This window comes from Gymnoscopelus braueri (genome assembly GCF_963280865.1).
Source record: "Gymnoscopelus braueri genome assembly, chromosome: 8".
NCBI lineage: Eukaryota > Metazoa > Chordata > Actinopteri > Myctophiformes > Myctophidae > Gymnoscopelus > Gymnoscopelus braueri.
The window spans coordinates 39,398,685-39,426,205 of record NC_137609.1 but is presented as its reverse complement, the minus strand read 5'-3'; the positions used below and the strand labels follow the sequence as shown (position 1 = coordinate 39,426,205).

The window sequence follows — 27,521 nt, the reverse complement described above, 5'->3', positions numbered from 1 at the left end:
TGTTCAGACTGATTTAAACAACGTCAACCCAGAGCCGCCCTGCGTTATCTGCTGTGGTAACGAAGTACCACGTAGGCGCTAGTTGCTTGCTTAGAAACGGAACATAGCAGACATGTGACAACAACAGAAGACACACAAATAAAGTACATGCATAAAAACGGTGGAAAATTGCCATGTCTTCCGTAAAATAATACGATTACCAATACGCTTACCAATCAATTCTTGCACTCTCTAATGACGTCAGTGGTGCTTGGGTCGCGCTGCAAGTGACGGTTTGGACAGTTAGATATTGGGTGGTTAGAGCAGTTTAGAACGTTCAGACTGAGACGCATCTTTGGAAATAAGATTTGAATCGCATTTGAAACCACCTCTGAATGTGGCTCAAGTCGGATTTGTAAAAAACGGATTCCATGTGACTTTTTTCTGTTCAGACTTCATAAAACAAATCGGATTTAGGCTGGATTTGGCTGGCAGTCTAAACGGGGCCTTTAGAGCCATGAAGAACTAATTAATGTCAGGTGGAAACATTTTACAGACATAGAATGGACAACGGTAACAAGAATGAGCTCAGAAACAGTGTGACCTGTAGTCACCTCTTTACACCAGTGATGAAATCACTGAACTGAAATCAATACACATCAATTCAGTCAATAACCCCACCATGAATCACAGATGGATGTATGTGAGTGAGTGAGTGAGTCCAATGACCTTCCAACCACACTGTGGAGTGGAGTATTATGGGATTATAGTGCACAGTTCAGTGTTTTGTGTTCAGTTCAGTTCTGTGTTTTGTGCAGTTCTGTCCTACCACACTGGTAGAACCACAGACAATTATTGCAGAGTGAGTCTCCAAGGAAAATCAAAAAGATGGTCTTCGCATGCAATCTCCTGGGTCTTTAGCTCGCCATCCTTGGTAGACCTAGACTCTGGCCTCATCCAAAAAAACTGACCTGTATGACAAGCATACAGGACCACATGAAAAACTATAATTAACAGTATTTCTGAACAGCATTTCACAATAAGTGTCTTTCAATTAATTAAAATAAAATACAATCTCTTTTCAGTAGTACAACACTCTTCTTACAGTATGAAAATAAAATACATTCTCATAATGAATAAAATAAGATGCATTGTAATAAAGTGCTTTTCTCACCAATGACATCCAAATAAAGTGCTCCTCTAACCACCAGGAATGGTGGTGCAGACAGAGGGCACACCCAGCACACACCCAGCTAGGAATGAAAGGTGTGGAAATACCCTGATTTAGAAGCCCATTTTATCAAAAGCCAAAACATAACAAAATGTACAAAAATGAAATAAAAGCAACACACAGCCATCTACAGTGGTGACATGAAACAGCTCTGTTCCATTTAGAGTGCAAAATATATCTCACATAATTAACCAGGTAGGTTAGCTTGGAACAACAATGCTAGACCTAGCCAAACATTTGTGCTAACTCTGCATTGGCATTGCATGGTAATTTAGCCTATTAGCTGCTAATATGGCTAACACGTATGGCTGCTTAGCTGTTAAAGTAGTAGTACACAAAGTTTGTAGCAACTCACCAATGTTATCAGAAAGGAACTCTTAGCCCTCTGGCAAGACTGAGATGATGGGCAAGGTGTGTGTGCTGTCTTGTGTGGCTTCTATATACTTAGATTAAACGTATTACTTAGTTAAAGTATTATTTAGTTTGGGCTCTGTGACCCTGTGTCTCTATCAAGGGATCTCTCCTGCAGTGCAGATTGCCAGGTTGGTTCTGTGGGTATAGGGATTCATAGCAGAGAATTGGACAGAGACAGAGAGGGGCGGGACAAGTAGTTGAGGGGTGTTGTCTGATTGGGGAATTCATATGTCAGTCTTCATATCCTTGGCTGGCTTTCTGTCAGCAGCAGGGTGTTGTTCACCATAGACATATAAAGGTAGACGCCTCCTCTGGCTCTGAGGCGTCTGTATGACGGGCGCGCTTCCGCTTCCGGGGGGGGGCAGCTGGAAACTTCCGCGTGCGTCACAGAAGGGGGCGTTCGGTAGGCCAATCAGAGGAAGGTGGGGGCGGGACATCTAGATTCTGACGAGTCCTGGAAAAGACGTGCTGTGATTGGCCAATAGTCAACGCGCTGTGATTGGCCAGTGCCCGTGTCCCCCGGAAATATGGCGGCCACCATACGAAACAGGTCGCTCCAACGAAATGCAGAGGCCAATGAGGTATCTAGGTTTCTATATCTATGTTGTTCACAGGCCAGTCAAGTTAGACTCTTCTGGTAACCAGTCTACTGTATATGACCTGGGTTACACTAAACTGAGGGAATATACAAACATAGGCGTGACCCTATAGTATACTAACATGGCTAGTGAGCTAATTCTACAAGAGAAATTGGCATCTAATAGATGGGTTTCCCGTTTGTAAACATTGAGGATGATGCGCGCGCAGTGGAGGGAAGAGCCTGTAGAGGGCGCTATTACCCGCAGCATCTCTGGCCACTGTACATTGATAAAATAAATGGTCTTCACCGGGTTTAATGAAAGTAGATTAAATGATGCAGTTTGTAATATCTTCTTTACTCAATAAAAATGATTTGTCGGAAGTTGGATCTGTCTGTATATAATAGCAGCATTATGCCTATTCTGCCTATAATAGCAGCATTATGCCTATCTAAATCCCGAAAATAACAATAGAGTGAATGGCACTTCCGGGTCGTTCTACCTCCCGCATGCGCAGAATGCACACTCTGCTCTGTGATGACGTCGCGCGGAAACCCATCTATTAGACAGCCACGATCTGCAATCTTCTGCCAATGTTACAACTGTCTAGGCAGTTGGTAGTCTAAAATCTTATCTTGTGAAATCAAACAATCAGCAATGTCTAATATTACTATTAGCTCGATGCCATTGATGGATGGTCAGCAGTAGCCTAATGGTGCTGCTGCTCCCAGGGGAAAAAAACATATATCTATCTATCTAAAGGACAACTTCTTTTTTTTACAACAAGGGTTCATTTATTAGTTTGTAATGATAATAATTAAAAGATGAGTGGTTAAAAAAAGCATTAATTGCTTTCTATCGTTATAGCGATTTTTAACTGGGGGGCGGGGGCATTCAGTTTGTACAAAATGCCTTAGAATTAGATCATGAACGCAGTGTCTGATTTCCGTGAAACTGTGCACGCACATCCCCACTAGGCCAAGGAAGAAATGCCACCCTACATTTTTCAAATCAGCCTTATGGTGGCGCTTTTTTCACGTTTTGGCCTAACTCTTGAAAAGTAGGTCATACAATCAACATCTTTCTCTGGATTCTGTGGCATTTCTTCCTTGGCCTAGTCGGGATGTGCGTGCCAAATTTCATGGCAATCGGACGCTGCGTTCATGATTTGAGGCATTTTGTACAAAACTGTCCACTCCTGCAAACTTTGGAAGCAAATCTTAGCCAATAAGGATGGAATATGAAAAATCCGACAAATCTGTCTTGATCACATGACTATAGAGATACTGTGTACCGATTTGTGTGATGTTTGGACAAAATTTGTTGGAGTAAAATCAAATAATTTGTTTTGCAAAAATCGGCCTCCTGGTGGCGCTATAACAGACCAATGTGAAAAATTCGGGGTAGAGGTTCTGCCCTGACCTCCGTGCCTTCGGCCTTGCGGATATAAAAATAGCCGGCCTAGTGTAAAACAAATTGCTTTTTTACCAATTACCCGAATAGAAACGATAGAAAGCAATAAATGACTTTTTTTTAACACTCATCTTTTAATTATTATCCTTGCAAACTAATAAAATAAACCTTGTTGTAAAAAAACTAAGTTGTCCTTTAACATTACTCTGACGAAATTTCAAGAGAGATACGTTACATTATTGTAGAGACAACAAAAGAGGTACATTAACATTACTTTAACATGAGAGAGATGTTAACAGTAGGCTACTGTGATGAGAACAAGAGCCAAGTGTAATGTTACTGTAACAAGAGTGAGATGAGGTACAAGAGTTGATAATTAAATTGAGTAATAAAAAACATGGATATATCTCAACGTTACTGAATTGAGAGTGAGACATGATGAAAAAGTGAAATTAAATTAATAATATATGGGTAATAAATGGTAGTTTCATCTGCAGTTCATGTAGGGCTATAAGGCATTTGAAAAATGAAAAATGCTGTGGTAATGGTTAATAGTGCTACAGTATAGGCTGTAATATGGACAGAAATATTGTCATATAGATTGCTTTTTGCTGTGTTTTTAACCTCAAGATCATTGAACGTACAATGTCATCATTCACTACTCAAGTTCAGTCACACTTGTTTTAGAAAAACATTGTTAAACAAATGAATACGCATTTTGAAATGCACTCATAATATAATTATGATCTATTATTATTTGTTGAAATTACATTTTGACTTGTTTAGGACTCGAAAAACAAAAAGTTTAGGACTTAGACTTGACTTGAGACTTACAAATTAATGACTTTGTCCCACCTCTGCAGGTAACAACAACAGAAATAAGCTATCTTATTTGATTTGCTCCCTTACCAGGGACGCACGGCTGGACCAGGCATGGTCAAACACTCGTTCTCCTGTGCCAACTTCATCCCCCTCTGGAGCAACAAAGACAGGTATTGTTGGTGAAATGTTCCATCCTGGAGGTGGAGAAGGATCGGGGATGCTATTTTACCTCCTCGAAAATTAAGTTAAACTAGAAGACAGTGAGAAAAATACTCTGCAATGCAGCAGGTTCTCTCAGGCATGGCAATCAGACTCTATGTAAAATTAAATAAAAACAATGATCACGAAAAAAGGATCAAACATTGTGATTAAATAATAAATTAAATAATGTGAAAATTATAATTAGATAGAAATATAATTACGTAGAGACGTACAGATTCTATATATAAGTAAAATTCCAAGGTTTTTCCTTGGAGACAAAGACAAACACGTTTCCTTAGGCATCTTAGGCATAGTACTGTAGGTTAGCCTTCTTTTTAGCTTGGACTTCAAGGATGCCTTCCATGTAATCCTCGTGGTTCAGCTCTGTAGCACCACGACGCAGTGCTATCATGCCAGCCTCAACACATACAGCTTTGCACTGGGCTGCATTGAAGTCGTCAGTGCAGCTGGCCAGCTCCTCATAGTTGACATCAGGGCTAACATTCATTTTGCGTGAGTGAATCTGCATAATCCGAGCCCTGGCCTCCTCATTTGGCATTGGAAATTCAATCTTTCTGTCTATACGTCCAGAACGGAGTAGCGCCGGGTCCAAGATATCTACTCTATTGGTGGCAGCAATCACCTTAACATGCATGTTGGGCTGAAATCCATCCAGCTGGTTAAGAAGCTCCAACATAGTTCTTTGGACCTCCCTGTCACCGGCCTTCTCACTGTCAAAGCGTTTGGTTCCAATAGCATCAATTTCATCTATGAAGATGATAGATGGGGCCTTTTCTTTGGCCAGGGCAAAGGCATCTCTAACCAGCTTGGCACCATCTCCAATAAACATCTGGACTAGTTGGGGACCTGCTAGCTTCAGAAATGTGGCCTTAGTTTGAGCAGCACAAGCTCTGGCGAGTAGAGTTTTTCCTGTTCCTGGGGGGCCATACATCAAAACCCCTTTAGGAGGCTGAATCCCCAATTTCTCAAACTTCTCCTTGTGGTTCATGGGAAGAACAATGGCTTCTACCAGCTCTTGTATCTGTTTGTCCAGCCCTCCTATATCACTGTATTGCTCCGTGGGTCGTTCATCCACCTCCATAGCCTTGACCCTGGAGTCATACTCATTAGGCAAAGTCTCCAAGATCAGGTAGGAGTCTTTGTTGACACCGACCAGATCTCCTGGCTTGAGTTTTTCTGCATCAACCAGGCCGATCACAGGCAGAAAGTAGGTCTGTCTGGTAGAAGTCTTGATCACGGCGCATTTTCCTTTTCTCTGAGAGTCTAGGTCCATGTTTGCTCCATCTTCCTCCTGATCATTTGGGTCCACGTCCAACAGCTCTATGACATTAGACGCGAGATATGGCAGTGTCTTGTTCAGTTTGATCTTTTCTGTGTTCTCTTTAATCTTCTCCTTCATTGCCTGAAGGTCGTGGGTCACTCTCTGAACCTCACTCTTCATTAGCTTTATTTCACTGTCCAGGAGTGGGATACGTTGAACAATTTCCTCCGTGGACATCTTTAACACCTCTTCTCCGATTCCATCCTCTACATCGTCCCAAGTAGACTTTTCACTTAGTGACACCATTTTTGCTTCGTAATAGTGGAAACTCTGACCACCCAGTGTATACTATACCTTACTATTTATGTGTCTGCCAAATACTCGAGTCATATTGTACATGCTACCATTTATATTGGTACAGCATACAAACGTCACACAAAGCTGATTGGTTGGGTTGGCCAATTAAGGCAATTGATTGCCATAGCAGCCCCAGCCCAGCTCTGGAACCAGCTCTGGAACGATCCTTGGCCTGCTGGCAGTGTGAACAAGAAATATGATGCTGAACGTCCTAATCATTTGCAAGATTACCTGCAGACACACGGCCAATCATAAGATTGCCTGGCAGAGATGAAAGTGTATTAATAATATGAAAAAACACAACACCGACTGTTCATCCAAGTGTTATGTTATTTCATAAACTTTAGCATGACAGAACATAATTATGTCTGCAGTATGTCTGCGGCATTTGACCCATCGTCGGAGCAGTGAGTATACAGTGCAGTGCCCCGGGACTAACTCCATTTGTAATGACAGTTTGGTCAAGGGCAATGGCAGGAGTATGTATTCAATTCAAACTTTATTCCAGACACTCTGGGGGTCCATATTGCATACAGATAAGACATACAAATATAAGAAAGTTAAAAAATAAAAATAGATAAAAACACCTACCTACCTACAGTAGCATGCATGTCTTTTGGGGTGGGATGAAACCAGAGTAACCGAAGGAAACCCGTACAAGCATGGGGAAAACTTACATACTGTTGTTGTTTATTTATTTACTTACTTATGTATTTATTTATTTATTATTTATATATTTATGTGTCTGTCTGTCCGTGAACTGCTAATCCCCGGCACTGTTTGCCCGATCGACATGAAACTGTACACACACATTACCTGGATGCCAGAGCAGAACCTCTGTGCCCACATTTTCCGCATTTTTTGCACAGATTCTTTCAAATTACTCCTACAGATTTTGTCCAAACATCACACAAATCAGTACACATTATCTCTATAGTCATATGATCAACTCGGATCTGTCCAATTTTTCATATTCCGTCCCTGATTGACTAAGATTAGCATCTAAAGTTTGCAGGAGTGGCTTGTTTTGAACAAAATGCCTCAAATGCATCGTCCGATTGCCGTGAAACTTTCCAAGCACATTCCCACTGGGCCAAGGAAGAAATGCCACCCTTTTCACGTTGGCCTATTATAGCTACTATAGATATTTTTTCAAAACATTTTTTTTATATTACTCGTACAGATTTTGTCCAGACATCACGCAAATTGGTACACATTAAATCTATAGTCATGTGACTAACACAGGTCTGTCAGATTTTTCATATACTATCCTGACTGGCTAATATCTGGCCATCTAAAGTTTGCAGGAGTGCCACGTTTTGAACAAAATCAAACCATGAACCGCTGACTGCTGTGAAAATTTGCATGCACACTCCTGCTTGTTTGATGAAGACATGCCACCATACATTTTTCAATACAGATTCCACTCACCTCTGTAATGGCTGAATGCCGAACATCGCTGGCTCACAATAACCTACCTGACCTGGTGGAGACCTGTGCTCTTCTAGTTGATTGATTGATTGGTTCATTGATTGATTGATTGATTGATTGATTGATTGATTTTTAAAGGTGCTGTGGTTCAAGTGCAATTATTGTAAATACAGCCACAACTAACACCTGTCAATGACATTACTTGTAAAACAGAGCTATTGTATTTCAGTTTTACAATTCTTGTGTGCGTATATTTTAAATTTAAATTAAAAAAATCCCAGGTTGAGCCTTGACTTGAATTTGATTTCTTGTATTTATAAGTAGAATAATTAGCCATACAAAAATAGTTATCTATATGCACTCACACAGAATAAGATTCGGATTCAACTTTATTTATTAATTCATTTTTCAGCTGAATGAGCACTGGGCTAGGGACCCAAAAGACTCGGGTCTGTCTTCTGTGTGTGTGTGTGTGTGTGTGTGTGTGTGTGTGTGTGTGTGTGTGTGTGTGTGCGTGCGTGCGTGCGCACCAAGTGTCTTGTGCAAGCTGCCAGTTGTCCAACTAAGTACCCTCACGCATTTCTTTCACAATGCCTTATGGCTTTTGAAATATTTAACAAGTCAAAGGGCTCAGAGAGGGCTGAAACTGCACCCAATTTTGGAGATGACTGATGTCATAAATACAATCAATTTGGCAGAAACAAATGACAAAAACCGACTGGAAGCACCTGCCTGGGTGCTGGTTGTAGTAGAGAGGGTAGAACAACACTTAACTCCCAACTGCTCCTCCGGTGCTGTACTAGTAAATTAGGATAGGTAAATGGGTCACAAATGTGAAGACAAATTTGTCATATACGGATGTGGTGAGAACCCAAATGTAGGACAGCAAGGCAGGTAGTGTTCAAAACCCATGATTTAATACAGGTAAACAGAAAAGACATCACAAACACAGACATTAAAGACACAGACAGACAAACATTCTGCGACATTAAACCATGGCCGACAAGGACTGACTGGGGAACAAGACAAAATACACTGTACTGTACACATGAGGGCTGATTACGAATGAGATACTGCTGTGGAAGACAAGAACATAGATATGAAAACTAGACCATGAACATAACACATAGAAATACAAGACATAGATAAGACAGGCATTATTTAAAAAAATTAATACAGTAATACACTGTACAGATCCTGACAAAATTTCAATATATGTGCAAATGTACAGTGACATACATCAACAACAACTAAAGCAACAGGTCAATTAAACACACAAGTCAAGACAAGGAGGAAAGAAAGAAAGAAAGAAAGAAAGAAAGAAAGAAAGAAAGAAAGAAGGGAAGAAAGAAAGAAAGAGAAAGAAAGAAAAGAAAGACATTTGCGGCATGGATAAAATCAAGCACAAAAAATTAACAAAAAATAGGATTCACAGCAAGAGTACTGTTCACAGTATTCTGCGAGTAGACGTCCCTAAAGTCATCTTCGTCCCTAGTAGAGAGAGCTGTGGTGTGACTGGATGGTTTCGCAGTGGTGAGCCTGGTCTGGGCTGTAGTGAGGCTAACCTGGGCTGTGGCATGGCCGGTTTGGTTTTTCTGCTGGACCCACTGATGCTCCGTCGGGCCTGCTTGAGTTGCCTGCTAGGAGAATACCTGGTGCAGGGGGAAGTGTGAGGTATGGAGGTGAAGGGTACCTCAAACTTGGATGGTGATAGCAGTTGGTTATTCTGCTGAAATGGGTTGTACTTTGTGTTGAAGGTCGTACTGTAGGCGTTGTGAGGTTTCTCTGGGTTGGCAACAAAGTCTACTCCAGGTGGATGGACTGGTGGTAAGACAGCAACAGTCTTTCTGGAAAGCAGTGTGTCACTCGTCCTGCTCTTCAGAATAGGGTATTTTGAAGGCAGGACAGACTGTTTATGCTTCCCTTCCTCCACCATGCTTTTGCCGAGTGAGAGGCGATAAGTGGCTTTCTGCAGGGCACTGAAGACAGGGCATGCTGGGCTATGCTTCCCTGCTTCAGCAGTGTGACTACAGTCACATATGCTTGGGGCCATTGATGGGGTGTTTTTGCGGAGGCGTATGTCATGTGAGGGTGTATGTGGCTCAGACTTGGACTCAGGAGCGACAGCTGAGCTATCTGGCGTCTGCTTCCCTGGGGCAGATTCAGTGGTGTGACTGTAGGATGTGCTTGGAACCACTGATGGGTTGTTGTTGTTGTGGGGGCGTATGTCATGTGAGGGTATATGTGGCTTAGAGTGGGACTTGGGTGCAACGGATGAGCTATCTGGGGTCTGTTTCCCTGGGGCTGATTCAGATGGGATGTTGTTGTGGAGGCGTATGTCATGTGGTGGGTTGTGGGGCTCACAGTGGGACTCGGATGTGACGGATGAGTTATTCGGGATCTGCTTCCCTGGGACTGATTCAGTGGTGTGACTGTAGAATGCACTTGAGACCTCTGATGGGATATTGTTGTGTGTATGTATCTCGCAGTGCGGCTCAAGAGGGTCATCAGGTGATTTATCTAAGTCATGGTGTTTCATGTCAACACACAAGAGGCAGTGGGGATCCGTGTCAGCAATTTTGTGCTTCTTCCCTGACTTCTGAGGCTGAAACATCAAGGCTGTCGGAGCAACACGGCCCCAGCCATGGACAGCCTCATCCCAACCAGACGAACAGTGATACACATAAGGCTCCTGCTCTTTACAGAAGTTCTCCTCGCTAATATCTATGAGTGCATCAATGATGTCCCTGTCTGGAATGTATGGCACACATCCTTGGGTGTATTCTACTGGACTTTTCTGATCTGGGTCTGCCAGAGTCATCTGTTCAGTTTCTCTTTAGTCTGCAACTATGTTAATATGCTTGGTCGCTTCTACAAACTGAGCCACCAGTTGCACCACACCTGCTATATAAGGTCTATCTAGACCACCGTAATACATCATACGTCATACTGTATGTCAATAAAGAGTCAGTATAGTGCAATGAATGCCATTCCCCGATGTGGGATGGGGAAGACTGAAAATACGCCTCTGCCAGACTAAATAATAAGGATATAAATGATTGCCTCAAGCTACTGTCTCTAGTCTCAGGTGGATCAGGACTACTACGTTCAGCTGCAGTGTCCAGGTCAATTTATGCTCGACGTGTCTCACGATGCGTTGCACTACGTGTCTCACTGAGTGTTGAGCACTCATACTCATAAATTGCCCTTCAGGTGGACTTCAGCACAGCATTCAGCTGCAGTCTCAGGACTATTACTTTAAACAGGTGATGCTGTCAGTTGGTCACCTGTACATTTTGTACCTACAATATATTGACAGGTAATACCTGTAATACCGGGTGTTCGTAGCGATCTCCGAGGGGAAAACTACTTCTCTGTATTTGACCCAGCACTGTAATGCTCTGACACTTCAACAGGCGACACGGAGCCCAGAATCTAACCCGATACATCCTGAGCCGCTCTGTTGCCTTAATGTTGAATAATTCAATTTCCTGCTGGTCAAAAACATTTTTAAAGGAGTGCTTCACCCAAGAAATCACTTTATTTCTATCGTTTACCTGGTGATGTTAAAACAGAGAGAGGTTTCCGTCACTGACCTATTGTAATATACCTACGGTGTACACGGTGTGCAAGTGCTATTTTGAGCTACAGCCTTGTTATGTTGTATTACTGTGTGTGTATAGCCTGCATGTCAAATTCTCTACCTGCATGGAATTTATTCCGAGCGTAATACGCGGCTGGAAAGCTTCAATCATTCATTGTTCCGGCTACATTAGGTGCACGTGTGTAATCTGTCTGTCATATCAATTACCACGCTCTTTCGCCAGAAATTAGCTTGTTCTGTAGACTGTGTGTTCATAATTGTGACCGCTCTCGCTTGATCTCTCTCTTTAACTCTCGGGTGTTCCTATTCACCCGATGACAATAATTGTTTAGGGATTGCTTATGAAACTCTGTGTATTCATAACTAAGGTTGTTATACGTCATTGCGGTTCCCCAGTTTCTGCGGCTAATCTCCCAAACCACTAAACCGATCAGCATCACATTTCTTGAGCCTGCTGCCAGCAGGCCTATAGGAACCCCATCCCTGAATAATTTTCAAAGGGCAACTGTTATTTTTGTGTACTCATAACCTCAGACCCACCAGCCATCCAGGCTATGGGACGAATGTCCCATGCTTGGATGCTTTGGCCAAAGCACTTGGAGGCCAGTCAAGAGCTGTGTAGACCTCCATATTTGGTCAAAACTGATGTCATAACTGATGATGCAGATACAGCTTTGCTTAATATAAGCTACTCACACTGCTCTTCAGAGCATCATTCAGTGTGTTTGGAAAACTGATGTTTTCCACTTTCAGCAAGCTGAATTCATTGTAAGCTTAAGCATTTTTATTGTACGCAGATTATTAAATTCAAGCTTAGGTGTTTGAGAAAATGGCCAAATGGGGAGAAGGAGATCCACGCTGGATAGTGGAGGAGAGAGCGGACGCAACTAATGTCAACAACTGGCACTGGACGGAGCGTGATGCGACAGGCTGGTCATCAGACAAGCTGAGGGAGCTACTGTTGGAGGTCAAGGTGGAGGGCCCAGAGGGAAGCTGTCAGATCACTGAGGTCAAACTGGAGGGAGAAGCTTCCATCAACAACCGCAAAGGAAAACTCATCTACTTCTACGGATGGGTGGTCAACGCATCGTGGCTGGGAACATCTAAGACGGATTTAAATTGCAAAGGGAATGTACACGTTCCCAACCTGTCGGACGAGAATGACATGGACGAGCTGGACATCAGCGTGTCTCTGTGTAAAGATGAACCTTCCACTCCGCTTGTGAACCTCATGAAGAAAGAAGGGGTCCAACAAGTCCGTAAAGTTCTAGGACAATACGTGACACAGCTCAAAGCAGAGTTCACCCAAGGCATGATCCTGCCCTCGGCCAACGGTGATAGTGAACCGACCACCTCCAAACCCCCGCCCAAGGTCGTCAAGTCTGACAAAACACAAATAAGCTGCGCCCCCAGCCCCTCCTCTGCCCCGAGCAAGACGGCGGGGGTTCAAATCCCAACCTGCAGTTTCTCACTGAAGGACGTCTTCATGACGTCTCCTCATGAACTCTACAGAACCCTCACAAACCAGGAGTTTGTGCAGGTGTTTACTCACTCTGCTGCGGTTGTGGAGGGTTACCGAGGAGGTCGTTTCCAGATGTTGGATGGGAATGTCAACGGAGAGTTCCAGGAACTGGTCCCAGATGAAAAGATTGTTATGAAATGGAGATTCAAGACTTGGCCACGTGACCACTATGCCACCATCAGCCTGTTTCTGGAGGACAGACGAGATGAAACAGAGCTGAAACTGGAGTGTAAAGGCGTCCCGTCAGAGGAGGAGGAGAGAACGAGGGAGGGATGGAAAAGGTATTACTTTGAAGCCATCAAGCAGACTTTCGGCTATGGAAATCCACTAATGAGACCCTCCGCATTTTAATGTAATTTTGGGTAAAGTATTCTGCCTAACAAAGACAGTTACTTACTGCCTGACTAACGTTAATGTTTACATTCATTCTAAACCCAGTTGTGATCTGTGACATTGAAAAACTGTACTAGTCCCTGTTTTCCTCTGGCGGGCATTGTTGTGTTCTAGCAGTGGTCATGCAGATGTCTAAATCACAGGTCTTCGAAAGTGTCAACTGGAATATGAAAAAAATATATAAATAATAAAACATAAATTATATCTATATATATTTCATTATTTTGGCCATGTCATTATTGTCCAAATTTTCAGAAATGTTTGAAAACATTTAAATCTAAATAAAAAAGATACCCAATGCGATACGCTGTGAACTTGTTGTAGATCTGCATCTCCATCTCCATCTGCAAGAGGGGTCTGTCTGTTTGTAGCTAATCTTGCAAAATCGCTGGATTGATCAATGCCAAATGTCTTGTGCACACTGTCACTGTGGGCTAACCTGGAACCTCACATGTTTGATCACATGACGATCACACATCACATAGCCTTTTTACTATTTTTGCCAGACCCAGGGGGTCGGCCTACATGAGGCTTTGTCGGTCGGTCTGTCCCTCTTTTCCTTCCTGTCCCTCTTTTCCTCTGCACACACGTCATGCGAAGTCCGGCCATTCAGATTTCAACCACTAGGGGTCTGGCAGTACCAGGTCTCGTGGTTCCCTTGTTTTCGATCACTTTTTTAGAATGGAAGTCAATGGTTCTCGGATGATGTATATTATGTCATCGGTACATTAAACTCATAACTGTTTGTGTTTGCCTGTCTACCATGGCTTAATAGTCTTTTTCAAAGCCAAGCCATAAGAGGAAGTAAATGTCGGTTGAATCAGGCTGAACCCTTGCCCAAATATGGAGTCATACAGTATGATACGTTATTAGACCCTTTATGTTTTTTTTTTAACACCATTTCGCCATATGGTATTCGTAGAGGTTTTATATTTGGGGTTCCCTGGCATGGAAACGTTTGGGGGTGGCGATCAGGGACTGACTGCTCTGTTGTTTTGTGTGGTTTATAATGCATCACATGAAAGGTGAGCAACAGATGAGTTTGTTGCAACACTACTTTATGCTGACATTCATCTGTGGAGTTTGAAGTGACAGAGAGGATGTGTCGGACAGTCGATCTGTTGTCGACAGCAGTTAGACATTCAACAGAGGGCCATATGAGTTGCGTGGTGTTATAATCTATTTTGAATTTGCACATAGTACTTGACAATATTTAAGACAGATACATATAATGTATTACTTGCTTAGATCATCTCGCAAAGCCTCTGACTGGCAGCTGCAGGTCCACCTGGAAAAGAAGCTGTCCCCACATTATAAGCCGGATTCACCACAGTGGATTTAAAACCCTCCATGATGATGGACATGTACTTACCCTTGCACCGTCTGAGCAACTGAGGCCAGCATCATTACAAATATACTAATAATGTACTTGGCTAACGCTAAGCTTTTTTTAAAACTCATAGCAGGCGATGGAGTCTTGTAAATCAACATTTATGACCTCAGCATTTACGATGTTATGACTGGCCTTTTAAATGGTATATTTTCTCTTTTTACATCAGTTTATATTAAGTGAGTAAGTGAATATATGAAACTCCATTATGAACTGCTTCAAACTGGCATCCAAAAAAATAAAAATTAATTAAATTAAGCTGATCTACAAGCTCACAATGTGTCACATCACAACGTGTTGTGAGCTTGTAGATCAGCTATTTTCACTACTTTCATTCATTCATATAAATCAGGGCTTTGTTGTCCTTTGAATGTTGACTGTTTGTCATGGCCTTTATTCTGAAATCCTCGATGTACCAGTCCTGTGAATGGCTTCATCATAAAATATGCTGATTATTACGGATTAATACTACTAATTTAATTATTAAAGTTGTACAATGCAAAATCACAAATAACGATTTTTAGCAACCTCTGCTGGTCACTACCGTCACTGCATACAATTTCCCTAGTCCTCGATTACCCAGAATTCCATTCGTTTTCACCGGAAGCCGGAAGCGTTTCAAAAAGCGATCTTTTAATTGTTTTATACTATCTACGGATCGTTTCTCTTAGCCAGTGGAGCATTAGTTACCATGAGCTGTGCTTTCTTTTTCTGTTCTTTTTCGATCTCCCAATCCTACATTATCTTAAAATCAGCGTGAGGTTCCTTTTTGTTAATAGCGCGGTAGTTCCTGGCCAAACAGGAAACCGTTGCGGTAGTTCCTGAGGACGTCGGCCACGACGTCATGACGTTGGCCAGGAACGTAATTTTCCCGGGAAAGTCCCCCCCGTACACGTTCAATAGAAAATATTTAAATAAAAGGCTTCCGGGGGTGAAATTCACGGAGTGGGTGTTGTGAAACTTTTGCCACTCGCAAAAGATATACAATTTAACTTTAGTTTTGTTGAAAACGTTACCTAGTATTACTTTAAGTAATTTGTCAACCTATTTTCAAAATAGTCAATCTACAAGCTCACAATGTGTCGCGATGTGACACGCTGTGAGCTTGTAGATCGGCTATTTTCAAATGACCCAAGTATAAAATAGGGCTTAAGTAGTTAATTTATCTTTTGTAATAATAATTTAGCTCTACAAAGTAACTATTAACTGAAGCTGACAAATAATTGTAGTGGAGTAAAAGTCAATATTTTCCTCTGAGATGTAGTGGAGTAGGCCTACAAGTATTAAGTATAGAAAAAATCACACCCTGTGGCGGTGTCTTGCTAGCTAATCACAATACTGAATGGAGTCAACCAATCATGTACAAAAAATAAATACATTTATTGAAACACTCTTTATGATGGAAGAAACCATAACTTAAAAAAAACTAATTTACGTTTTTTTTAAAGTTATGGTTTCTTATATAGGACTATGCACATGTGTCATGTGACACTGGCCAATCACAGTCCTGAATAGACTGTGATTGGCCAATCACGGTGCAGGGTTAGACGGGGTACATTTTGGCCAATCACAGCGCAGGATAATTGTACAAATATCCAAACCTCACTTATAGGGGCGGTTTCACCGCCCAAAAATTAAATACTCAAAGTACAGTACTTGAGTAAATGTAATTAGTTACTTAGTAAATACAGGTCATGTGACACAACTGTTCTTTATAGAGATTATTTTGTTTCTTCCCATCAACACCACCAAAAATACACTTTTTAAAAGTTCCTCAAACTAAACATGTATGAATATCAGATGTTATTGTGGGTTTTGCTGTTTTCAGAACTGTTTTATATTTGTTGTGTGCATTTGTGACAACTTGTGACAATGTTTTTGTTTTCATTGTAGGTTATTATTGTTTATTGTTTCGTATCCTCATTGTTGGGCAAAAACCTTGTATCTCAGAATTCATCTTTTATAAATATTTTCATGTTGTAAGACAGTGTCACATAAAAGTAGCATTTTGTGACGCAACCACACAAATGCGACACCATCGTGTCGCAGACGTTGTAAGCTTGTGGGTCAACTACTTTTGGAACATTTCTGGACAATCTATGATCACATGCCCGAAATAGCTTTGCCAGTGGTTAAGTGTGTCTGTGGGTTTTATAAACATTGAGCATTTTAGTGTTTCCCCCCTACCTATTTTCTGATCTACATTTGCTTATTTTGCCTTTTTTATTTTAGCTTGAGCTATCAAATAGGCGGATCTGCTATTTTTGGAACATGTTAAAGCTGTACTATGTAACTTTCCCCTTCTACCCCAGATTTGAACCCGGTTTCCTGCGCAAGTGCTGAAATGTTTACCATTGCACTAATAGAGCCTGCCTGCTTGCTCAGGGGATGAATTGAATCTTGACCATGGTCAAAATTCGTGTCAGATCCTGTGTCTAAGTGAGACATGACCTTTGACACAATCTAAATGTCTCAATGGAGGAGACAAAAATTGTACCATACAGATTGGACATAACATTCACATTACATTTTATTAATTTAAAAAAATTACATAGTGCTGCTTTAAACGATGTTCTTTGAAAATGTTTACAAATATTTGTATTTAATTTTTGAATGTTTTAATAAAATCACTAGAAAGGTGTGCTAGTCTAGTTACTAGATGCTTCAATTGCACATGACTGCCCCCTGTTAGCAGCCTGTACAATTTTAGGGCGCAACTGTCTATAGTGAATGTCGACTTTGCACTGAGGTAGACCATGCAGACACTTTTGTGCACGGCCAATTGCTCTCGTATGGACGCTTGGCCAAGTCCGGAGACACCACAAAGGAAGCATTCAAACCCCTGGACAGGGTATACTTCCCCCTACCTATTTTCTGATTTACATATATTTTTTACCTCTGCAACACCTGAGTGCACAACTTTATAATTTATGGAAGCCAATTTTGGAATCGGAGGTTCTCAAACTTTTTCATATGTGGCTGTGAACCCCCATCTGAAAATAATAGTTGTACCAGGATTCCATCAACATTGTTGTTCCAAATATTAGATTCCAAAAACAAACAAAAAATCACATAAAAAAACACAATGTGTCACATTGCAATGCGTTGTGAGCTTGTAGACTGTAGGCTATTTTCAAATATTATCCGATGTATACAGAATAAGGTACAGTATAGGGTTTTGATGCTATATTAAGTATTTTCCTGGGGACCCCCTGGAACCGTACCCACCCCCCACTTTGAGAACCAGTGGAATATATTGAGCGCACCGTTGCAGTTTTGCTCATACGCCATATACGGTCATTACGTTCTGACCTCACATAGGATTGGATGATTGGCATAACCTACGTCACGCCTCATTAGACAGACTGGATAAAATGCAACTTGTCAAACTATTCTCATTTCTAGTGAACTAAATGTTGTAGTATAGATTTTCTTTTTGCATGACCCCTGCTGATTTTTATTTCTTTGAAGCTAGCTATGGGCAGACATGGTAGAAGATGGCATAGGGAGCAGCATGGCCGCCTCACGGACCACAAGGTGCGTTCTGACAGGAAGAGTGTTCCTCGTCATTTTAACACCCAGCACAGTTCTCCTACCCTAGCCTCAGTGGTCCACAAGGTTGCCTGTTACCAGAAAAGCAGGAGGGAGATTCCGTGTTGCTTTGAGAACGTGCCGAAAGGATGTCAGCGGCGGAACTGCCCTTTTCTTCACCGGAGACTGCAGTTGGACAGTGACCGGTTTCCTTCCAGCAATGGTGGGAAAACAGATCGGGACTGTCGTCATAAGCAGCTACTTTGTCTCCCCGTCGCTGAGGTGAAAGTGAAGACACTGGACGAGATCCGTAATGAAAAGGTATCCAGGGATGTACCCTCGTATAAGCGGAAGAGAACCCCCTCACCATCAACTTCAGAGGAGGCAGCCCACGTACGGCGGAAGGTAGGTCAGCGGTTCTCCTCCTCCTCCTCATCCTCCAGTGCTGAGGCCCTTAGTCCTGCAGGTCCAGGCATCACCACCACCATGATGGAGTCAGGTACTATCACCAGCTCCCAGAGAGAGGAGCTTCTCCTTGGCTTGGACCTTGAAGAGTTCCTTGGCTATTACAGGAAGGAGGACACTGATGTGGACTCCAGGATTGAAGTGGAGCTCAAGGAGATGTCGAAGCTTATTAGCAGTTGAAGACGACAGTCTGTCGTTCTCAAACACCACCTTTGAGGATCTCCATATGTGGGTATATCTGTACAGACAGACAGATAGATAGACAGACAAACATCAACTTAATTATATAAATTATTAATCTATCTACAGTATATAGTCTGTCTTTCGTCTGTGTTTCTGCCCAAATATGGAGATAGTGACTCCATAGTACTAATGCCATACATGACTGACATCACGTATGATGAGAGGGCTATTACATCCGTTCAATGATGTCACTAATTTCTTTTTTTCTGTTCTTTACACGATTCTATTTGTAGCAAGGCATCTCTTACAGAGTCGCCCCTTAATGTCAATAAAGGCACTTGCTGCTCAGCTTTTATTATTCATTGTGCAACGATGATAGATTGCATCCGATAGATCTTTTAAATGCAGTATGTGCTGCGACCTGCACTCAGCCTTGCCTCTTGTGTTTGTTGCTCCCTGTGCTAATTAAGCCTTGGTTTGTCTGTCTGTCGGTATGTCCCTGTGAGCCTCTCATGCTGCACTTCTGGTGTTTCTGTCATTCAAGTCTTTCGTTTACAAGTCTATCTATCTTTCTGCACTGTGCATGATTCCATTTGAAGCAAGGCATTGTGTTGTAGGAAAAAGTCTGTCTCCAAGACCCACACCCCTGTTAAAAGACTATTAGTTCACTTGCCTCCCAGCATTGATGACGTCAGTCATTTCCAGATTCAAATTTGGGCATGGTTTCAGCCCGATCCGAGCCCCCTTGACCTTTATATAACATTAACGTTAAATATTTCAAACATATCTGAAAAAATCCTAAACAGTTTGTAGAGGTTCTACAGTAGGTTAGCCTACTGGCTGTGTGCATAAGAAATCTGGCACTGATCAGTCCGGACCAAAAGACATACAGACGCACTCTTCTAGATTGCTATAGCCTCCTACAGAGAGTAAAAAGAATAAAAACAAGTCAGGGCCTTTTCCTCTCCTCTTGCTGTTACCTGGTGGTGGAGACTGAGAGGCTTGAGTGAGTCAGCAATCTGGGAACCCAAAGCCAAATGAGAATGAAAAACAGAGCCCTCTGCTGTTTGTACTATCTCATGTTGGCTCTGGGACAATGACGACGCAGCACACGTGCGCAAAGGAAACCAGGGTTTTAGTCTGCCTTCACGCTCCACTTCCGGGTGGTGCGACTATGTTTTCATTCCCACTAACAATATTTCTACACGGAACACTAACACCACTTCTCCCAGAGAACATGGATCGTTTTGGTTATAAGCCCACTTGTTTCTATGATGAAAGAGCAAGTTAAAATGTGAATATCTTTCTGTGGTTTTGTCTGCTCCGCGGACGCCATTGTTAAATTAGTTTCGGCTTGTTTCGAGTAGGGAAGGATCAGCGGACACGTAAATCCCGCCCACTACATTTGATTGGGTAAAGCGCGGCCTGCTTCCTGATCTGAAGGCACGCCCACGCCCACACAGTGCGTACACGTTATGACGAACCTTCACGACAGATTCCAACGCAGAGCAGAATCTGTTCTTGAGAGATTAGTGAGTCAGTGACTCAGACCAATGACAGTGGAGGTTCCAACCCCTGACAGGTTCAACCATGCTGAACTGGTCGTCACAGATGAGAGTCCAGACAAACAGCAAAGTCTCTGTCTATTTGCTGCCACTACGGACATTGTTATCTCCGGCAGGGGCATAGATTTTGGTTTTGCCCCTGTCTGTTGTTTATTTATTTATTTTTTGAACTTTAGTTATTCAGTTTTTCATCAGCAAAGCATTCCTTGACATTGGACTGCATAAAAGTAAAATGAAATAAAAGTATGTATTCAGCATATTACATATAAAGGACATGGCAGGAAATAAGGTGCACATACAATACAACAGGCATATAAACATAGTAATCACAGGCCTAATCTGCACCCAGCCATGCACCGTCGCACCCCACGGGGGCAGCCGACCCAGAGACCCCCAACCCGCCACCATGTGACGTGCCATAAGCCCCCAGATCCCCCACCCCCACCCCTCTTCTTCATACACCTCGGCCCCCCCTGGACCTCCACAACCACCCCTCAATACTTCCACCACTACCCCAATTTGGTGCTCCATGTTGGGATCACGTGGCTCTGGTGCTCCGGATTTTTACATAAACAAAGTGAGGACAATGTACAAGGAATTTAATAAACAATAAAATAAAAAGTTGATCAAATACCAAATATATAGAGATTCACAAGAAACCTCAAATGGGATATGCACATTTTGGTTCCGTTCTTAGTAGGATAAGGGTAGATCACCCAGCCTACAAAAATAAACTGCGTCTGTGTCATTCCTAATGATGGGCGTCGGGCATCGTTCCCAACGGGCATCGTTCCCAACAGCCATTGGCCTAGAAATGAACTGTATTGTTACCTATATGGGATGTTCAAGTGAATAAATAAGAAACGCAATTGATCATATTGGTGTGAAAAGAAATAAAGTACTTCTTAGTAACATGTAGTGCTACTGTTAATATCTTAAAACAATTCTATTCATGGATATGTGACAGACAGTGTGGGAAATACACAAAAAGTCAGACAACCTATTGAAGTCTATTCATTGTTGTCTGTTCTATATTTTCCAACCAGTAGATGGCAGTACGCACACACACAGCCCATAGAGCAGACTGACAGCAGCAAAGTTGCTGAAGTAACTTGAAGCAAGTCTAAAAAACAAGTCTAAAAAACAGCAATAAAATAACTGATAAATCATGTATTTAAAAAAGCTTGACAGAAAGACCTTTTCAATCATTCAGTAGAATACTGTGGCATAACAAGCATCACTGAATGTGAGGATCCCCTTTGAAACAGGCCATTGCGGCTTTCCTGAGCGTTCCATTTAGTTGAACTGTACTTCCATGTGCTTTTTCTCTGCAACCTTCTAAACAAAGTATTCAATCAAAAAGGTAGTACTGAGGATGAAGGATTTTTCTGAGGTTAGGTAAACGCACCAACATATGCTATTAGGTTTTAGCATTCGTTTCAGGAGAGTCAGTGATGTTAAAATGAAAGATCAATATCTAATTTGAAGATATTCTATTTAACCATTTTTATTTTAGATAAGTATGTGAGGAAATGTGAGGAAACCTTCACCCCCTCCCTTCTCTGTGCTAGGCTGGCATGGCCAGACAAATATCACTGCGTAGATATTAGTCTGGAATCTCTGTGTGGAACCTGCATTTCCGAGGGGCAAATAAAAAAAAAGCCTCTGGTGATAAACCCGCCCCATATTTGCATACTGGGCCCTGATTGGTCCCTCACAACTTGGGAGGGAGAGAAATCCAATCTCTATTGAGAGGGGCCAGACCTAATCTGCCACGGGCATTTTTTTTTTTTTTTTGCAATGGCAAATTCGTCTGGAACCAGGCTATCTCTGTGCTGCTCCTTAATTGAGAGACTGCTTCCACCTGGGCAACCTAAGTTTGTTTTCTAAGTAAGGCTTGATTGAGTTAAGCCTTGGTTTCCTGAGTTTGTGTTCTGCATGACCGGTCCTATAGGCTACAATAGGCTACATTCAACTGATTCAAGTTTGACGTTTCCTGACCGCAACCAACATTTTAGATTTTAAATGACACCTAATGGGATGTTTGTTGGGTGGTTTTATTTTTTCATTTAACAGGGGGGCAGCGCAGCAATGAATCAACAGTGTTGTCCCCAATCTGTACCCCTCCATTACAGAAAAACAAGCCCAAAGTCGCTTATAATAAGCAGACATGGCAACACTGAGGCCCATGCACTAGTGATGCGCGGGTCGGGTTTTTTCACAGGGGTCTCTCTAGCTCTCTAGTAAACAGAATATACGTACATTTTCAGGTAGGTGACACATTTTAAGCCAATCAGGAGTGGGTACTGAAAATGCATTTTCTGTTTTATAAAGAGCTGGAGAGACATGGAGACTCCTTTTACTGAACAAACACTAGCAATAAAAACACTAACTATAGCAATGAGTACTATCAGAATATAGAGCTATTTAACACGTATTTCAACCAAAGTAAATCACTTACCCTACCTCTAAGTAAACCCTGCAGCACCCTGTGGTAACTTAATACAATATAACTTATACAATTGGGGTGGTTGTATTTTGCCACCACTGAAGCTTATGTGTTTGATTCTGATAATGTTTTGGTGACAGGCACTTCATTTGTGATCAAGTTTAAACAGAGTCAGCTCACTGGGAGTGATGCTGTGTGCTGTTCTAAGGTTAATGCTTGGTCATTTATATTCCATACGATAGCTCACAATGCGCCACAATGCTGTAAATCTGCTGTTAACGTGTTGTTTTGGCGCACGATGTACATACGCATGGCGAGGTAGGCTATTACAGTAAGATAAATAGAAAAGGAAGAAATTCCGAAAATATAGGAAGGAAAGTTTATTCTTTACCTTCGGGTGGGTTATTTGTTTGCCTGTTCAGAATTTTACAGCCATTGTGAAATATCTGTGAATGACATTTCCACAGCAATGAAGTTGCAGCTAAAACGGCCCCTGGGTCCTTTGTAATACTGTGGTGTGGAACCCTGCATAGCTTTCCTTGCCCCTCCGAGAACACTCAGAAGCCCATGCACACAAGTACAACATTCTAGACTTTTTCCATTGGATACCCTCATGAGTCCATCTTTACACTGTCAGAGTTAAATCAACACTCAGGATTTACCAGTGGTGCATTTACTTGAGTACTGTACTTAAGTATTTTTGGTGTATCTTTTATTATTTGTTTAGCAAGTACACAACTTTCACTGCGCTACATTTAAAATTTACAATACATTGCTCTTGACTCCACTACATTTCTAGGAAGGGACTTTAGACAAACGTAAAAATATATAAAGAATAAAACACTTGAAAATAGCCGATCTGCATGTCATCCACTAGTATAATATTTCAGTACAGCAATGCATTGATATGAAAAAGAAAACTTCGTAATTTTTACTTTTGAATACTTGAGTATTTTCTTGAGTATATCGTCTCTGTCGGGTGGAAACCTCATATGTCCAAAACTGTCCTTACACACCGGGGCGATTTTTTTCATGCGAATAATACTTTAAAAAAAAAAACTTATAAAGTCAATGCAAGCTTACATGGAGCGAAAAAGCGAAAAAGCATCTTTTAATTATTCGGAACGAGTCCGAATTTTGCGTATATTCGCATATTCGCCGGTGTGTAACCGCCTTTACTTTTTAGGATTCAACTATAGCAAAAGGAGCAGATCTACAAGCTTAAAGCGTGTTGCTTTGCACCATGTTTCGAGCTTGCAGATCTGATACTTTTGATGCTTTCGTGTGACACTGTAGTATGATCAAGTAGATCATTAAAAAGATATGAGGATTCTGCCCGACAACGATATAATACTTTGTCCACCACTGTATTTAACAGTGTGGTGAAAAGCGAAAGCCAATGTTTTGCCTCCGGGAGTGTTTCCAGCGCTGCTACCCTAGCTACCCCGTTAATTGCCTTATCCTTGTCCCCAAGACTTGAGCAAAGTTTACAGATAAACATTCATTTGGGTTTTATATGCACCCTGCAGCACCCCGTACCCTGCTGCTTTGTGTTGTAAAATGAATATGAGCTTTGTGTTTGGTAGCCTATAAATATGGTGCCCCTCTATTAAAGTAACCGTTCCAGTCACATGTGCAGTTAGTGACCTGTGATGTAATAAAACAATTACCCCCCACCAGAGAATGACTCATATATAGCAATTTCAAGGACCCCCACCCAGTTTGGTATGCATTAGGTCATGGACCCCCGTAACTCTGAGAGTGTAAAAATGAAACCAAATGGACCCATAAGGGTCCACTTGGTTCAATTTGTACACTCCCCTGGAACCGGCCTCAAGGACCTCTGGGGGTCCCCAGACCTCACTTTGAGAACTACTGATATATTAAGAATATAAGGCGAATAGGGGGTCTGTGTCGTCACACAATAGAAACATGGCTGCCGCAGAGCACTGGGTCCTCATTGACCACAGACTGTAATTCCCTATAATGACAGCTACTGTACCATCCAACCCCAATTAACCACTCAAGTCTTTGATGAATAACCAATACTAGAATCGCGTATTTCACATCAGAACTACTCATAATAGTCCATGTCTCATTCATACAGGTTGATGCCTTTATTGCGCTGAAACATCTGCCTTGTTCTGAAGAGAAATTGTGTCACTTTATCACAGCATAATAATAATAAAAACATACGTAAAAACATAAATAAAATGATCCCCACTCCTTTGTTTTGTCACAGTGCATTTGCACATGAACATTGTCTGTCCTTTGCATTTACCTAACTATTATACTATATACCTACTATAGGAGCAATGGGCGCCATTAATACAATGTCCGGGGAGCAGTTAGATAGTGTCTTGCTCAGGGACAATTTGACAAGTAGACTAGGGTGCCAATCGGGGTCGGGACCTTCTGTTTCCCACACTCTACCCATTCAGCTATAGCCATGTCCATCCATTCATTTTCTACTGCTTATCTGAAGTCAGGTCACAGAGTTAACAGTTCCAACAGAGAATCCCAGACTTCCCTTTCCCACATTAACTACTTATAACTGGGGATCCCAAGGTGTTCCATGGCCAGCGTGAAGACATAATACCCTCATTGTGGTCCTTGGTCTGCCCTGTGGCTTCCTTCCAGCTGGACGTGCCCCAAAGACCTCCCTAGGGAGACACCTAGGACAGGGAGGCATCCGTAATAGATGGTCGAACCACATTAACTGGCTCCTTTCCACGTAAAGGAGCAGCGGCTCTACTCCCAGTCTCTCCCAGGCGACTGAGCTTCCTAATCCTATCCCTAAGGGAGATGCCAGCCACCCTCCTCAGAAAACTCCTTTTGGCCGTTTGATCTTGTTCTTTGAACCCATGACGACATTATAATTGGGTGTGGGCCTACTGTACTATGTGGTATCTAGCCTTTTCCCCATAGTGAATGATAATTGAGCCACCAGGATGTTAGTATAAGCAAGCTATTTAAAAAGAAAAACACTCCTCAAATATAATCAATCACATCAAAAAGACCATAGTGTCTTCATCAGCAGGTAAATATTTGGATGACCCTGGTACAGAACAGCTTATTGAAATAATGTAACTATATCTGAGGACATAGCGAAGCAACTAGATTTAGTTTCTGCAGGGCCGTGGAAATAATAAGGGCCGCCAACATTCACCTACAAGGCACTTTCCATCCCCATTTCATTATCATCATCATTATTATTATTATTACAGTAGTTAATTATAGATTTTACCCCAGTGATGGAGTGAGGGACTATTTAAAAAGAGCATTTATAATCCAAACTGTTTACTACTTCTGCCAATTTGTGGTCCAATTCCTACAAGTACGTTTGCTGTTTTTGGCATCGCGCAATCTGTGCATAATTCTGTTCCACTGGGTCATATTTGTTTTGTCTAAAGCTTGATTTATACTTCGTTGTACAGCTGTGTGCCTGTGTCAGGCGCCGAAAACAGCCCGATCTACAAGCTCACATTATTTTATGACCACCTCCGTACGACGAATTATAAATAATAAGGCTTAAGACTGCAGCAGAGGCCAGGAGGAGACTCGTAGCCTCATGACAACTTGGCATAACGGTTATAAACAACAGGAAGAGAACTGGCATGCCTCTCTCTCTTCCCATTACTCGTTACAAGGAATCATTAGGCTATAAACACCTGTCCACAATGACAACAAGTGACAAGATAATGACTCCAAAAGTGTTGTCAATGTCAAGTATTTGTGGAAAGTCCTGTTAAAAAGGGAAACCAGACATTAGATCTTCATTGCATACAGCCAAGAAACCTTCTGAAAATATCCTCTGGGTGTATACAGTCTGCACTGCAGGGCCTACAGTGTATCATTTTGTTAATAGATCTGCTATTTTGACTATTTATTATTATTATCTGGATTTTTTTTTTTATATTTGGGAAAATGTTTCAAATATTATTGGGGGAACAAATGTACGAAAGGTAAAAAAAAACAAAATAAAGAAAAATAAAATAAAATACAACACAAAATGGGTCACAACCCTATGTTTGGGTAGCCTGGTAAACCACCCCAGTCGCGGATATCGCATTTAATTTGATTTCAGCAGAATGCGATTTCCGTGACCGTGGGTGTGGTTTACCAGGCAAATGTTTGGGCCCTATTGAGTCCAATTGGTTCCATTTGTGCACTCTCAGAGTTAAAGGTAGGGTAAGTGATATTTTTTGGTTAAAACAAAAAGTATTTTGTTAAAAGGTTAAAATACTATATTCTGATAGTAATCATTGCTATAGAGTGTTTTTTCAGTAACAGATGTCTCCTTGTCTCTCCAGCTCTTTAATAAACAGAAAATACATGTTTCGGTAGGTGTCAAAATCTCAGCCAATCAGGAGAAAGTACCAATTTTTAAGCTTAATTTGTATAGTGTTCCAGTTCCAATTTTGTCTGCTCATTTCTTAGTGTCATCACTTCCAATTTCACTTGTTTAATCTGTATCCTGATTGAGTTCTCTGTCCTGGTTGGATAAAATTGGAAATGAAACTGAAACTGAAACGAAAATGCATTTTCTGTGTTATAAAGAGCTGGAGAGACAAGGAGACTCCTAATACTGAACAAACACTCTATAGCAATGAGTACTATCAGAATATAGAGCTACTTAACACTTATTTTAACCAAAGCAAATCACTTACCATACCTTTAACCACTTAAACCCCATATGGTGGAGCGGAGT

At 41.7% G+C, this 27,521-nt stretch overlaps 3 protein-coding genes across 3 annotated transcripts in view; 1 reads left to right on the top strand and 2 right to left on the bottom strand.

Moving 5' to 3' along the window:
- LOC308089991 (platelet-derived growth factor receptor beta-like) overlaps positions 1 to 27,521 on the bottom strand; it is a 376,796-nt gene that overhangs the window by 237,366 nt on the left and 111,909 nt on the right. The gene's annotated exons all lie outside the window — the stretch shown is intronic.
- LOC308090238 (26S proteasome regulatory subunit 6A-B-like) lies at positions 4,943 to 6,226 on the bottom strand (the record flags this gene model as incomplete). Its single annotated transcript, XM_080435302.1, has 1 exon — positions 4,943 to 6,226. The coding sequence occupies one exon, from the start codon at positions 6,224 to 6,226 to the stop codon at positions 4,943 to 4,945; it is 1,284 nt and encodes a 427-aa protein (XP_080291428.1).
- Positions 12,142 to 13,185, top strand: LOC308090842 (activator of 90 kDa heat shock protein ATPase homolog 1-like; the record flags this gene model as incomplete). The annotated part of the gene is made up of 1 exon (XM_080436115.1): positions 12,142 to 13,185. One exon carries the CDS (start codon positions 12,142 to 12,144, stop codon positions 13,183 to 13,185), a length of 1,044 nt encoding a protein of 347 aa, XP_080292241.1.